Source organism: Dermacentor variabilis, chromosome 3, assembly GCF_050947875.1.
Source record: "Dermacentor variabilis isolate Ectoservices chromosome 3, ASM5094787v1, whole genome shotgun sequence".
NCBI classification, from domain to species: domain Eukaryota; kingdom Metazoa; phylum Arthropoda; class Arachnida; order Ixodida; family Ixodidae; genus Dermacentor; species Dermacentor variabilis.
In genome coordinates, this window is record NC_134570.1 from 228,347,279 (window position 1) to 228,363,667 (window position 16,389).

General features: G+C 44.3%; 1 protein-coding gene across 2 annotated transcripts in view; it reads right to left on the reverse strand.

Annotated features, from left to right (window-relative positions):
* LOC142576684 (uncharacterized) overlaps window positions 1-16,389 on the reverse strand; it is a 268,560-nt gene that overhangs the window by 206,005 nt on the left and 46,166 nt on the right. For both annotated transcript variants that reach the window (XM_075686916.1, XM_075686915.1), the window contains exon 2: window positions 13,042-13,088. In XM_075686916.1, the coding sequence (XP_075543031.1) occupies window positions 13,042-13,088 (47 nt within the window). The remainder of the gene's footprint in view (window positions 1-13,041; window positions 13,089-16,389) is intronic.

The following is a 16,389-nucleotide window of genomic DNA, read 5'->3' on the forward strand; positions in this document are numbered from 1 at the left end:
TTTTCAACCTGTCAGACACTATTCGGACATGCTTTAAGTTAGTCTTCATTGCTTCACACTTAACGGGAATTTAACGGCCAATACATGATATCAGTTCCGGCCCGTATTCGATTTAACACAAATACATTTTCCTTCTGGAAAACACCCAACGTCATTCAGCGCAGTTGTCCCGCTTTTCCTACCATTGTTTCCTTTCTTCGGGATGATGGTGTATGGGGCGGCCGACATCAGAGGTAGCATAAAGCGTGATATTTATGGGACTAATAAATTGAAGTCAACGCCCTCTGGGCCGCACTTTTCGGCGACAAGGTAGCTTAGCCATCTGCGGGATTATCTTGCTGAGCTATGTATGATGCTAGGTTGTGGTAGTCGGCAGTTCAAATCCTCCCCCCCCCCTCCATTTTTTTAATTATTATCTACGATGGTGTACCTGAATATGACATTCTCCAGTGCACAACATCTGCAGGCTTGGAGAGGCGCCTGACACCGGCAAAAGATGCCGATAGTGAGTGCGGCCACAACCTCCTTAATGATATCTTCAGTTAAGCAATGGCCTTCAGTCCCCAGCGGCTGCTGAGCACCTGACCAAGGCGGCGGTCAGAATTGCAACGCAGCAGAGGGTGCTAAGAATCTCTGGGTCCGGTCAGGCCGCCAATGGAAACTGACCCTTGCAACGTTTAACACCCGAACCCTCTCGAGTGAGGCTAGCTTAGCAGGACTCTTCGAAGAACTATCAGACATTGTTTGAGATATTATCAGCCTTAGTGAGACTAGAAGAACTGGTGAGGCTTACACATTGCTGAATGACGGCCACGTCCTCTGCTATAGAGTTCTTCCGGATAAGAAGCAATATGGGGGAGGATTCCTAATCCATAAGGACATAGCGGTCAACATTGACGAATTCTAGATCATCAAGGAGAGGGTAGCAGTAGTCGTAATCAAACTTAATAAGAGGTATAGATTAAAGGTAGTGCAAGCCTACGCTCCAACATCCAGTCACGACGATGAGGAGTTTTATGAAGATGTTGAATTAGCGATGAGAAAAGTGCAAGCTCGTTGTACTGTAGTAATGGGTGGCTTCAATGCAAAAGTGGGGAAAATGCAGGCCGGTGAACAGGCAATTGACAACTACGGCGTCGATTCTAGAAACGATAGAGGAGAGGTGCTGGTAGAATTCGCAGAAAGGAATAAGCTGAGAATAATGAAAACCTTTTTCAGGAAGTGTAGCAACAGAAAGTGGACCTGGAAATGCCCTAATGGTGAAACAAGGAATGAAATTGATTTCGTACCTTCTTCCGACTCAAGCATAGTGCAGGATGTAGAAGTGACAGGTAGGGTAAAGTGCAGTGATCATAAGTTAGTGAGGGCTAGGATTCATCTCAATTTGAAGAGAGAAATAGTAAAATTGGTCAAGAAGAAACAGGTCAACTTAGAGGCAGTAAGGTTAAAAGCTGACAAATTTAGGCTGGTACTTGCAAACAAATTTGCAGCCTTAGAACAGAGAGATGATGACTATGGCATAGAGGTCATTAATGAAACCGTAACGGGGCTGGCTTCATAGGCAGCAACTGAAGTAGGAGGCAAGGCACCAAAGCAACCAGTAGGCAAGCTCTCTCAAATAACAAAGGACCTAATAAAGAAACGACAAAGAATGAAAGTTTCCAACTCAAGAAATAAGATAGAATTCGCGGAACTGTGAGAACTGATCAACAAGTAGAAAATAAGGGATGTTCGACATTATAACGTGAGAAAGACTGAGGAAGCCGTAAAAAATGCACGCAGCCTAAATCAGTGAGAAGGAAACATGGCATAGGGCAAACCAAGATGTATGCACTGAAAGATAAGCAGGGTAATATCATCAGCAATCTGGAAGGTATAATAAATGCAGCGGAATAATTCTATACTGACCTGTACAGTACCCAGACGACTCAGAACTCCGTTCGAAACGATAATGAACAGGATACAGAAACTCCTCCTATAACTAGAGATGAGGTGAGAAGGGACTTGCAAGACATGAAACGGGGAAAGGCGGCAAGCAAAGAAGGCGCAGTTGCCGCAGGATGAAGTAGCCAGTAAATGGCAAATGTACTGGGAGAAAAATCAATGGTTCAAATACTGCTTCAAGCAAAAAGGTGAAAGTTAATGTTGGTTGTCAGAAATACGTGAGAAAATGAACGCCGCATACAAAATATTTTGGAACCACATAAAATTATTAGACAGGAAGTCAACAACAATACAACATATCCTAGACGAAGATGGAAACAAACTGGAAGGGGAAGCGGCATTAAATTACATCCGAAAAATAACAGCTGAATCTTTCCAAGGAAATGACGAGGTTTTATTTGAAGAAAAAAAGAACATGAAAGAGAACCAGATGGAAAAGGAGCTGGTGCTGACCAATTTCAACTGGAAGAAAACCGAAGAGAAAATTCCTTAGCGTACAGCCACAAGGCTCGACGAGGTTTCAGTTAGGATGATTAAAGAACTAGGGCCAAAAAGTAAGGAAGCTCTGGTGAAACCACTGGAAAAAAACATTAAAAGATTGACAAATACCAGACAGTTGGCGACAAAGTAGAATGAATTTAATTTATAAAGGTAAGGGGGAGAAAGATAGAATTCACTGGTATAGACTGTTGACCATTACATCGGTAATATCATCATCATCATCAGCCTGGTTACGCCCACTGCAGGGCAAAGGCCTCTCCCATACTTCTCCAACAGCCCCGGCCATGTACTAATTGTGGCCATGCCATGCCTGCAAACTTCTTAATCTCATCCGCCCACCTAACTTTCTGCCGCCCCCTGCTACGCTTCCCTTCCCTTGGGATCCAGTCCGTAACCCTTAATGACCATCGGTTATCTTCCCTCCTCATTACATGTCCTGCCTATGCCCATTTCTTTTTCTTGATTTCAACTAAGATGTCATTAACTCGCGTTTGTTCCCTTACCCAATCTGCTCTTTTCTTATCCCTTAACGTTACACCTATCATTCTTCTTTCCATAGCTCGTTGCGTCGTCCTCAATTTGAGTAGAACCCTTTTCGTAAGCCTCCAGGTTTCTGCCCCGTAGGTGAGTACTGGTAAGACACAGCTATTATATACTTTTCTCTTGAGGGATAATGGCAACCTGCTGTTCATGATCTGAGAATACCTGCCAAACGCAGCCCAGCCCATTCTTATTCTTCTGATTATTTCCGTCTCATGATCCGGATCCGCCGTCACTACCTGCCCTAAGTAGATGTATTCCCTTACGACTTCCAGTGCCTCGTTGCCTATTGTAAATTGCTGTTCTCTTCCGAGACTATGGAGCATTACTTTAGTTTTCTGCAGACTAATTTTTAGACCCACTCTTCTGCTTTGCCTCTCCAGGTCAGTGAGCATGCATTGCAATTGGTCCCCTGAGTTACTAAGCAAGGCAATATCATCAGCGAATCGCAAGTTACTAAGGTATTCTCCACTAACTTTTATCCCCCATCGGTAATATACGGTTTACCAATGGAGGCAATCAAATTAAAGCTGCAAGCATGGGCAGAAAATAATGGCATTTTGGGAGTACTTCAGAATGGCTTCGGAATAGGTAGGCGTTTGGATGACAACTTATTTGTTCTTACTCAGTGTATTGAAATATCAAGAGTAAAAAGCAGACCGTTATATGTGGCCTTTTTAGACGTTACAGGAGCGTATGACGGCGTAGATCGCAACATTTTGTGGGATATTCTGGAAGGGGAAGGCTTAGGTAACGATTGTCTACAGCTTTTGAGAGAGATTTACCTAGAAAATACCGTTTGCGTTGAATGGGAAGGGATGAGGACCGAGGAGAAAGTTCATATCAACAAGGGACTGAGGCAGGCGTTCCCTTTATCCCCGCTGCTGTTTATGATGTACATGGTGAGGATGGAGAGGGCGCTAGAAGGAAGTAATCTCGGGTTTAATCTCTCATACAAACAGGCGGGTACAGTAATAGAGCAGCAACTCCCAGGTTTATTTTATGCGGACGTCATTGTGTTGCTCGCTAACAAGCAAAGTTATTTGCAACGTCTGGCTAATATCTGTGGACAGGAAGGCAACAATTTAGGTTTGAAATTTAGTGCTAGAAAAGCCGGTGTTATGGTATTCTATGAAAACAGTGAACAGACAGTGGAGATACAGGGCCAAGAAATACCTCGGGTAACAGAATATAAATACCTTGGTATATGGATAAACGAAGGTAATGGATATATGGAAACACAGGAAAAAACCATAACAGTCAAGGGGAAGAGAAATGCAGTCATAATGAAGCACAGAGCGCTATGGCGATACAATAGGTACGAGGTCCTCCGAGGTATGTGGAAAGGGGTAATGGTTCCAGGACTTACTTTTGGAAATGCGGTTGTTTGCTTTAAATCAGGGGTACAATCAGGGCTCGACGGGAACCAAAGGTCAGTGGGTCGCCTCGCATTGGGCGCTCACGGGAAGACTACAAATGAAGCTGTGCAGGGTGATAGTTTTGAAGTGAGGGAAGCTAGCAGTAAAATTCATTATGAAGAACGACTGAGGAATATGGAAGAAAGTACATTTGGCAAGGGAGAGTGCTGATGTATCAGTACAGGAAAAACATTGATTCACAGTGGAGGAAAAGAACTAGGAAGCTTGCCAGCAAGTATGCGGCCTGTAGGGTGAGCAACACAGCAAAAAAGAACGTCAAGCGGAAAGTCAGAGAGGCTGAAAAAAATTCATGGGTGGTGGCAATGGAAAAGAAACCTGCCATGAGTAACTACTTAAAAGGAAAAAAACGAAATCAGGAAGGAAACAATATAACTCAAAGGGAAACTCATTACGTTTCGAAGTGAGATCGGGATGCCTTAGAACACGCACCTATAAAGCGAGATATAAGAAGGAAGAAAAAGCATGTACTTGCTGCGGTAAAGCTAGGGAAACGATGGAGCATGTTTTATTACAAAGTGAAGACATCTGCCCAGCAGTCGATTTAGGCACCACTGGCCTCCTTGAAGCCCTCGGATTCAGCGAAAGCAGGGGAAAAGTAAACATGTCCGCAATAGAGATTAGTAAGGGGCGATTGGAAGATTGGTGGAAGAAAAGTAGGGAAACGACAAAAATCGTAGATGTAGAAAAGCAAAGTTCACAATAGGGGGTCAGGAAATTTGGTTGTGGGGGTTCATCGTGTTTTTGTTTTCTTTTTTAACCTAGATAGGACATTAGGTAGTATAATATCAAGAGCTTGGTAGCGCAACCCACCACCCCGTTCTAAAGGGGACGCTCACAACATCCGTCGATTCATCCGTGAATATATCTGGGTGCAGTGATGCGCGCAGTTTCCGGCGGCACAGATATCACCCGATCTGTGAAAGAAGCTCGCGCTAAGGAATCGACGGTTTCATGATTCCATTATCATGTCGCCGCCGCCTTGTTCTTTTTCGATGTGGCGCGTGTCCGCGTTCCACAAGAATGGTTTTTCAGCGTCGTTGAAAGCGCAGTGACGCGGCGTTGTCAAATCAAAGGCCTGCACATAATCCTTGCGCAACGTCGCACAGGCGTCTGTCGAAGCATTTCAAGTTGTTTCCTCAGATGCACCGCCATGCAAGTGCCGCGTGCTCCTATCGCCAAAAGGAGCGCCAACTAAAATCCCTTGATAGTTTGAAAGTAGCGACACGCTTAGAACTCTGCCGCCGCGCGACCTCCTCGCCTCCTCCTCGCCCCTTGTGCGTTCCCCCGGCGGCAACCAGTTTTGCCCCCGTTTTTCTGCACGACGATTGGTCTCCCTGCCGTTGCCCTTGGAAACGCGCGGATCTTGAGTTTTGCTTGTGTTTTTCTTTTTCGTTCGCGCCATTTTCCTCCTGAGCACGGCTGGCTCGGCGCTTTAGCTCGGCGTAGCGAACGTTGTACCCTGTGTTTCCTGCTCTATGTGCTAGCGCTATGTCGTGCTTTTGCACATATAACTGCAGCAAAAAGCCTCAAGATGGTTATGCCGTTTTTATGACTCCACAAGGAAAGCGTGACGGCTTGTGCAGGAAGCAGTGGCTGCATGCCATTGGCCGAAAGAACTTTGTTCCAACAAAGAACAGCGTTGTTTGCGATCTGAGGCTTCTTTCTTATAGCTCGTAGCAAAGCATCCCGTAATGCTGCATTTTTTTTCATTCTTCCGGCCTGCTCACCAGCGTTTTTGTTGCGGTTCTCCGAAGTATGCTTAATATTCTGGGGCGGCTCCATCACCTTGCACGTCGCTAACTGTTGTTATTTAGTTGGAAGTCCAGCATTATAGATTCTGCTTAGCGCCCTGAAAAAATTAATGGCAAGTATACCCGTGGTATTGCAGGTGATGAGCGTTAGCTTGTCAACATTGAGTTTTTTTTTTAAGTTTTAAGGCGAAAGCCTTTAGACCTCTGTGTGTCAAGGTCGCGTTGTAAACTGGAAGTTTCACGTGAACCAAGGAAGGCCAGAGGAGACCCAAAGCATGTCCACCCCTGTATAAGAGAATGATTACCCAAGTTAATTAATGAATCATTAGTGATTGACATAAGGTGGATTAGGGTTGACTAGAGTGCATTAAGAAGGATTAAGATGCATTAATAAAGATTAAGGTGGGTGGAGGAGGACTAAGGCGGATTATGGTGGATTAAGGTGAAGGGTTAATGAAAGGGTATTAAAACCGATTAGGGTGGATTAGGGTGCATGAACGAGGATTGGGGAGGATTAAGGTGGGTAAAGGAAGATTAAGGCCGATTAATGTGGATTAAGGTGAATTAGGGTTGATAAAGAAGGATTAAGATCGATTAGGATGCATTAGGGTATATTAGGGTGTAATAGGGACCATGGAGCTGAATTATGTTTGACAGAGGTGGATTAGGGTGTATTAAGGTAGATTGGGACTATTAAGCAGGATTAAGTTGGATTAAGGTGCATGAATAAGCATTAAGGTCGATGAAGGAGGATTAAGGCGGATTATGATGGATTAGTATTGATAAAGGAGGATTAAGACCGTATAGGATAGGCTAAGGTCCATTAGGGGCGATGTAGGTTGATTAGGTTGTATTAAGGTGGATTAGGGCTCACTGAGGATTAAGGCTGATTAGTCTACCATAATACTCCTAATGCACGTTAATCCACTGAATCCACATTCATCGACCTTAATCCTCCTTCATTCACTTTGATCCACCATAATCCGCGAAACTACTCCTTAATGCACCCTCATCCACCTTCATCGACCTTAATCTACTCTAAGCATCCTTAATGCACTTTAATCCTCCTTAATCAACCCTAATGCTCCCTCATTCACTTTAATCCACCCTAATCCACTATACTCGTCCTTAATTCACCTTAATCCACCCGAATCCGCATTCATCTACCATAGCCCACCCTAATCCTCCTAATCCACCCTAATGCTCCTTCATTCACTTTAATTCACCCTACCCCGCCATAATCCTCCTTAATGCACCTTAATCCAGCATTATCCTTCATGCACATTAATCCATCCTAATTCACTATAATTGGCCTTAATCCACCTCAACGCACCTTCATCCACCCTAATACACCTTCATCGACCTTAACCCAACCTAGTCCTCCTTTATGCACCTTAATCACTTCATTCACCCTAATGCGCCTTCATCGACTTTAATCCACCTTAAACCTCCCTAATACACCCGAACTCATCTTAATCCAATCACTAATCAATCAATACTTTGCTAATCATTAATCATCTCTTATACACAGCTGCACATGCTTTGGTTCGCTTCCCGCCTTCCTTCGGTCACGTGATATTTTCTGTAGCTCACAACGGGACCTTGAAACAGAGGTCTAAGGCTTTCGCTTAATAAGCCACACACAAAGGGATGTGTCACAAGCAATACTAGATCAGACGCATGAAGTAAAGCATCTGATCATGTGGCTGAAAAATTGTCTGGAGGATAGAACTCGCCTCAAAGCTCCCTTTACCTCGGTATATCCCGTTCATACGGCTTTAAGAAAAAAACAACCTCCTCATAAACGTTGCCTCCAGCATTATCGATGCTGTTATTCATCATCATCATCATCACCTGGTTACGCCCACTGCAGGGCAAAGGCCTCTCCCATACTTCTCCAACAACCCCGGTCATGTACTAATTGTGGCCATGCCTTGCTTGCAAACTTCTTAATCTCATCCGCCCACCTAACTTTCTGCCGCCCCCTGCTACGCTTCCCTTCCCTTGGAATCCATTCCCTAACTCTTAATGACCATCGGTTATCTTCCCTCCTCATTACGTGTCCTGCCCAAGCCCATTTCTTTTTCTTGATTTCGACTAAGATATCATTAACTCGCGTTTGTTCCCTCACCCAATCAGCTCTTTTCTTATCCCTTAACGTTACACCTATCATTCTTCTTTCCATAGCTCGTTGCGTCGTCCTCAATTTAAGAAGAACCCTTTTCGTAAGCCTCCAGGTTTCTGCCCCGTACGTGAGTACTGGTAAGACACAGCTGTTATACACTTTCCTTATGAGGGATAATGGCAACCTGCTGTTCATGATCTGAGAATACCTGCCAAACGCAGCCCAGCCCATTCTTATTCTTCTGATTATTTCCGTCTCATGATCCGGATCCGCAGTCACTACCTGTCCTAAGTAGATGTATTCCCTTACCACTTCTAGTGCCTCACTACCTATCGTAAACTGCTGTTCTCTTCCGAGACTGTTAAACATTACTTTAGTTTTCTGCAAATTAATTTTTAGACCCACCCTTCGGCTTTGCCTCTCCAGGTCAGTGAGCATGCATTGAAGCTGGTCCCCTGAGTTACTAAGCAAGGCAATATCATCAGCGAATCGCAAGTTACTAAGGTATTCTCCGTTAACTCTTATCCCCAATTCTTCCCAATCCAGGTCTCTGAATACCTCCTGTAAACACGCTGTGAATAGCATTGGAGAGATCGTATCTCCCTGCCTGACGCCTTTCTTTATTGGGATTTTGTTGCTTTCTTTATGGAGGACTACGGTGGCTGTGGAGCCGCTATAGATATCTTTCAGTATTTTTACATACGGCTCGTCTATACCCTGATTCCGCAATGCCTCCATGATTGCTGAGGTTTCGACTGAATCAAACGCTTTCTCGTAATCAATGAAAGCTATATTAAAGGTTGGCTATATTCCGCAGATTTTTCTATCACCTGACTAATAGTGTGAATATGGTCTATTGTTGAGTAGCCTTTACGGAATCCTGCCTGGTCCTTTGGTTGACTGAAGTCTAAGGTGTTCCTGATTTTGTTTGCAATTACCTTAGTAAATAATTTGTAGGCAACGGACAGTAAGCTGATCGGTCTATAATTTTTCAAGTCTTTGGCGTCCCCTTTCTTATGGATTACAATTATGTTAGCGTTTTTCCAAGATTCCGGTACGCTCGAAGTCATGAGGCATTGCATATACAGGGTGGCCAGTTTCTCTAGAACAATCTGCCCACCATCCTTCAACAAGTCTGCTGTTATCTGATCCTCCCCAGCTGCCTGTCCCCTTTGCATAGCTCCCACGGCTTTCTTTACTTCTTCCGGCGTTACCTGTGGGATTTCGAATTCCTCTAGACTATTTTCTCTTCCATTATCGTCGTGGGTGCCACTGGTACTCTATATATCTCTAAAGAACTCCTCAGCCACTTGAACTATCTCATCCATATTAGTAATGATATTGCCGGCTTTCTCTCTTAACGCATACATCTGATTCTTGCCAATTCCTAGTATCTTCTTCACTGCTTTTAGGCTTCCTCCATTCCTGAGAGCATGTTCAATTCTATCCATATTATACTTCCTTATGTCAGCTGTCTTACGCTTGTTGATTACCTTCGAAAGTTCTGCCAGTTCTATTCTAGCTGTAGGGTTAGAGGCTTTCATATATTGTTGTTTCTTGATCAGATCTTTCGTCTCCTGCGATAGTTTACTGGTATCATGTCTAACGGAGTTACCAACGACTTCTATTGCACACTCCTTAATGAGGCCCACAAGATTGTCGTTCATTGCTTCAACACTAAGGTCCTCTTCCTGAGTTAAAGCCAAATACCTGTTCTGTAGCTTGATCTGGAATTCCTCTATTTTCCCTCTTACCGCTAACTCATTGATCGGCTTCTTATGTGCCAGTTTCTTCCGTTCCCTCCTCAGATCTAGGCTAATTCGAGTTCGTACCATCCTATGGTCACTGCAGCGCACCTTGCTGAGCACGTCCACATCTTGTATGATGCCAGGGTTAGCGCAGAGTATGAAGTCTATTTCATTTCTAGTCTCGCCGTTCGGGCTCCTCCACGTCCACTTTCGGCTATCCCGCTTGCGGAAGAAGGTATTCATTATCCGCATATTATTCTGTTCCGCAAACTCTACTAATAACTCTCCCCTGCTATTCCTAGTGTCTATGCCATATTCCCCCACTGCCTTGTCTCCAGCCTGCTTCTGGCCTACCTTGGCATTGAAGTCGCCCATCAGTATAGTGTACTTTGTTTTGACTTTACCCATCGCCGATTCCACGTCTTCATAGAAGCTTTCGACTTCCTGGTCATCATGACTGGATGTAGGGGCGTAGACCTGTACAACCGTCATTTTGTACCTCTTATTAAGTTTCACAACAAGACCTGCCACCCTCTCGTTAATGCTATAGAATTCCTGTATGTTACCAGCTATATTCTTATTAATCAGGAATCCGACTCCTAGTTCTCGCCTCTCCGCTAAGCCCCGGTAGCACAGGACGTGCCCGCTTTTTAGCACTGTACATGCTGCTTCTGGCCTCCTAACTTCACTGAGCCCTATTATATCCCATTTACTGCCCTCTAATTCCTCCAATAGCACTGCTAGACTCGCCTCACTAGATAACGTTCCAGCGTTAAACGTTCCCAGGTTCATGTTCCAATGGCGGCCTGTCCGGAGCCAGGGATTCTTAGCACCCTCTGCTGCGTCGCAGGTCTGACCGCCGCCGTGGTCAGTTGCTTCGCAGCTGCTGGGGACTGAGGGCCGGGGTGTGATTGTTGTGTTCATATAGGAGGTTGTGGCTAAGTACTGCACCAGGGTGGCCAATCCTGCTCTGGTGAAGGAGTGCGTTACCGGTTCTGGTCACCGGGATCAGGACGCACTCCAGGCTTCTTTATGCAATTTTATCAACACGCGGATTTCTTTTTTTTTTAATCCGGTGGAAAATTGCGCGACACCGGGTTTCGAACCACGGACCTCTTGCACGCGAGGCGGGTGTTCTACCTCTACGCCACCGCTGCACCTTCTCATCTAAGCGCGAGTGCTTTAATAACGCTTGTACACTGCAGCCAAAAAACGAAGTAACTGTCATTCATCCATTTATTCACCAACACATTTGAATGTCTTTCTATACAAGGGACGTTCAGAAAGTTAGTTTCGTGATTTCCTTTTTATTTTGAAAGAGAAGATGGTACACCAGGTGAAACAAATAATCGCCATAAGAATTCACGCCGGGTGCTAGTTGAACGTAGAAAGGAGCGTCAGCAGAGGAGGAAACACGCATGCGCAGAGTGCCGAAGGAGAGAGCGTAGCGGCGGGCGGACGAAAACACGGCCGAGGTGGAGCAGGCTGTGCGACAATTCCTTGCAGCGCACCGAGCTTTACCGGAGTGTTTTCTTCAGACGGGTTTCTTCAAAATGTCCCAATGTCGATGGCGACTATGTGGAATAATAGTGCGGGGCACATGATGTTCGTGATTCACTATTCATGATGAACTATTCATGAACAGTTCGTGATATCGTGGTGTATTTTTTTTTTTGCAATCAATCTTCCCCTTTATATAGAAAATTAATGACGAAACTTACTTTCGGAACGTCCCTTGTTGCGCATATTATACGATATATTGCCGCTAACACTCCCCTTATTCCCTCTAAATATAGCTTAGTTGTATAGACAGAGCATTTGAAAAAGAACGGACACCAAAAAAAAAAAAGATAAGCGCTGAAAAGTTCAGCGCTTCTTGAGTGTCCATCTGGTTTTTCAAGCTAGCCCTTATATCTAAGTCACGAATTACCAACTAGCTTATCAGGACGTCTTAAGCGCTAAAAATAAACTCCGTGAATGGTCCAGTTCTCCCAGGATACCATTAAAACAAGCATATACCTTTTTCGAGCATCGTACCAGTTCTTTCACTGTAAAGCCTTGCAGACCAGTATAGGAAGCAATTCGAACGTTTACCAAGATATTTATTGTCTAGGTAGGAACTGCCCATGGAACATTGGAAATTAAGATTAATTTGCTTAATTCCTTTGTAAGACCCTTTCTCGCAATTATCAGGACTCGCAGAAATTAAGCGAATATATTATTTAATAAAGAGCGGAGTAAGCCCAAACGGATAATAATGTAACAAGCTTGTAGTCAATTGAAAAAATAAAGGAAAAAGTTAGGAACAACTTAAAAGAACCCCCAGATGCGGTTGGCACCTGTGACTTGTACCATATATCAAACGCACAATTGTATCATTAGCGAATGTTCACCAGTCAACCATCTAATTACTGCACCGCCCTTATTGCAATTTGCCAATTGAAGCCATTCAGTTTTTAAGAAGCATTCATTTGGAACAAACTTTTAATGTAGCACTAGTTTTGAATAAGCACCATGAAAATTGCACCATTTTCTTGCACTGCGTTTATTTATGCAATGAAGTCCCCCAAAAAGATTTGTTTCTAATTTCTCGGTGATGCATTTCGATTGTTTGTGCAACAAAAGTACGCCTTTTAGGCCAATACAGCGCAACGAAGAGTGCGCGCCGCATTCCGCGGTCAATTTCGAAAAATAAACGCCCTATACGTCCACAGCAGAACACGTATATATATATATATATATATATATATATATATATATATATATATATATATATATAATACACATATTATGTGTGTGTGTGTGTGTGTGTGTGTGTGCTTTTTGAAAAAGCGGGAAATGTAATTTTTCATTCAGATCTCAGTCAAAACTTAATTTGGCAAGGAAGAAAGCTCAATTTCCCTGCTGCAGTGAAGGCTATATCCTTCGTCGTCTAAAAAAACTTTCGCAGAGAGCAGACATTTATTCAAAAAAAGACATTAAAATAAACTCACGTCTTCTTCCAATTCGTGGACCTTGGTGTTACAGTCAGACCCTGAACCTACAACGACCGCACAAAGAAAAGCATTATTAGAAATTGTGATGAAATTGATCATAATTATTATTAAACTCTCACTGCCTCAGTATAATAACGCGAACTACTAAGCGTAAATTTTATAGTAATGTTCGGCCTTCTTGTTTCTTCACGCATAGGGAAATAATAACTTCAGCACTTACATGTTAGCAGATCTGTATGATGTGCGCATTATCTTTATTATTTATATTCGTCCAGAACACAGACATAATTCGAACATGAAGAAACGGTTCCACGCTTGTAGCAAGGAATTAATTGCAAGTAATCTTGACAGCGCTCCAGGCTCAAGATCTAAGTAGGTAATTGAAAGGTTTATTTTTCATATCTAACCATGTTGCTGAAGCGTATTGAATTGGACCGCTTTGGTACATCCTGAAAGTTGAAGTAATCAGTACGAAACAGGAAGACGACGAGAATTCAAAGAAGGGTGAGAAAATTTAGGAAACGTTGTATTGCGACGTGATATACTTTTTCAGATATATCTCATCCATCAACACAAATAGCTGCGCAAATAATTCGCACCAAGATTGGAAAGATGATTTGAGTTTCTCCTCCCGGCAGACGAATGTTCAAGGAATGATCGCGGCCATCCGGCGACACTTAGAGATAGGTCTCACGAAGAGAAAGTGGCGCATATCGACCAACGGCGGCATCAGCTCGCTCGCTTCTCCCCTCTCTTCTAAATGCCCTCACGAAATGGGGCGGTGCCCTTATTTTAGATTATCAACAATGCACGCTGTGAGCTTTATACTAGTCCGGTTTTTGGACACCGATCCACATGACCCGGCGTCCACACGCCTCGGTGCAGCCGGCCCGGCTCGCGCTCCCAGAGTGGCGCCGTCCTCGACCACCACCGGCTGCGGAACCCGCGCCAGTGTGGCTGCCGGGTTACAACGCGGTTGCGTTCAGTGAACACAAGGCTGTCAGCCAACTCAACTGTTGGTCTGTCTCAGCTTGCATTGGCGCGAGCAGGCGATAGCCGTTTTAATACCCTTTAATGCGTACCGTGTGTCCCGTTGTATGCACTTCTCCATTTACGATGTGTGGAGGGTCTCTTCTCGACTATACTAGAGGAGAGCGCATAACTCGGAAGAACATAAGCAAGCATTAAACGTGGCGTTTCACATTCAGCAGGGTCAAGTACCGTAATTTAATCATAGCGCGAGAGGTGCCCAACTTCATAGAGTCTGCATGCGGCGATCCCCGCAGCTACTCATCGTATAATAGCCTCGTGGTTCCTACCCTTGACGAGTCCTGTATTGACACTTTCAAACACTCTTGACATTATGGAAGCCTTGTAGGAGTTATCGTTCTTTTTGTTTCAGTAGTAAGCCTACGCTTTCATTCTCTTTAGCATGAGCTTATCGGCACTCAGACACAAACTTACGGTAAATATTTTCGCCAGGTGCTCCCCCTCTGAAAGAACCTAAGTGCCCGAAGAAAGCGCACCTTAGTATTGCCGCGCAGGTATTGCTGACAGAGTCGATTTATTCGCTTTCGCTGCACAGCTTTGTTATCACGTGCAGCGCGAGATTGCGCACTGCATTTCATAGGATGTTGTTGTAGCCTGTGACACGTATGGCTCCTACCCAGGATGGGGGATTTGACCGCGAATTCCTCAGCGTCGTCGTCGTCGTCGTCGCTCTTCAGTTTCGAGGGGCATGAATTGCAAGGCAGGAACTATGTTTCGAGGAAACATCAACGTTAAAATAAGAGCACCTTCGTGAATAGTTTTGAATAAGTGTTTTTTTTTCTTATAATAAAATACTCAATCGTTAGTTCATTACATCTTTTGCTTATGTACGTTTTCTTTTTTTTTTCATTGGTTTTTCCCGTTTAATCATGTACCGAATGACCCAGCTTCCGACTTTGTTTCTTCACATTTCTTATGCCATGGACAACGTTCTTCTTGTTCTGTTTCCCTTAGTTTATTAGTCGACTTGCGCGAGTACCATCGCTGTAACCACTTGCCATTACTGTTCGATGTCCTACAACTCAGTGTGTGACGGCCTGATTCAGGACTTCGTTTCATTCGTTGGACTGTTTGAGCCCTTACTGGGCACTAAAAGCGGATTTGGAGAAACTTAAGATGGGAATACTGGAGGCAAGTCAGATTACTGTAAGATTGGCTTTGGTAGGATGCATCCGGGCAACAAGATGGGTGGATCAGAATATGACATTTGCGTGAGCATCGTTGCCTAGCTGCATAGGCAACTGACTCCTACTAGAACCAGGTACGAAACCAGCTATGCAAGACACCATGGTGACGTACCTCCTTTGCACGTCGCTACCATCAGTCCAGGATGGCGCCCTGAAGAAGAGACTGCTTATCACCTTGTGTAAAAGGTCTTATGGCGCGGGCAACTATCCCAGGCAAGGTGTCACCTCAAGAGAAGACGATGGGCTGCGCGAAAGCTGCGGATTACCTGATGCGATACCAGCCCAAGTCGCGTAATGGTAACAAAGATGAGTCACGGCCTGTAGTGGCATATAGTTCGCGAAAAAACAACTGAGCCTGCTCCTGGCCTTTTAAAGAAGGCAAGTTCGCAGTGCTCCCATAATATATCTTAAGAAGAAAGATATGGCTGCTATAGACAGGAGCCTTTGGAAGTGAACAATGAAGCAAACAAGGCATCCGTGGATTACGGCCGGCACCTTGTAGGCTCTCTGTCAAGCCGAACGCTTTTGGCCTGCTGATCATGGACATCTGTAACACGATATAAAAACAAAGGTGGATTTATATCTAGTTTCGCAAGAGACCAGACCTGGAGTGGCTGACAAAGATACATAGCATGTAAAAGTGACAGGTTGCGTGTATTCTTTATACGAGTATCTGTGACGCCCGAGCCAAAGTGCTCGTTACGAGGTATTCTCCCAAACTATGGATCCTGGCAGAAATTAGTGATCATGTGCTTCAGTCCAAGTTAGCAGTTATGCAGTTATACATGTATTAATTATACATACATTAGTTATGCAGTTATACATGTATTCTGTCCAATCAGCAAGTTACCAGCGCTTGTCTGTGGTATTTGTTTCCTCGTGTCCTTGTTTCATTCGCACTGTTTAACCTCAGTTCTAAATATGAACCAACTAGCCCTCATCAAGATCCTACTGAAGCTTCACGGCCTGTTTGCTGTCAAGGGCTCAACTGATGTGTCTGACGTCTTGAGAGTGGGGCTTCCGGGTGAGACTTCACGATTTTCGGTTAGTATCGTAGAGCTGGGGCCCTATAGCGTAAAGCTATTCCAATATGTTTTTATTCGAATCT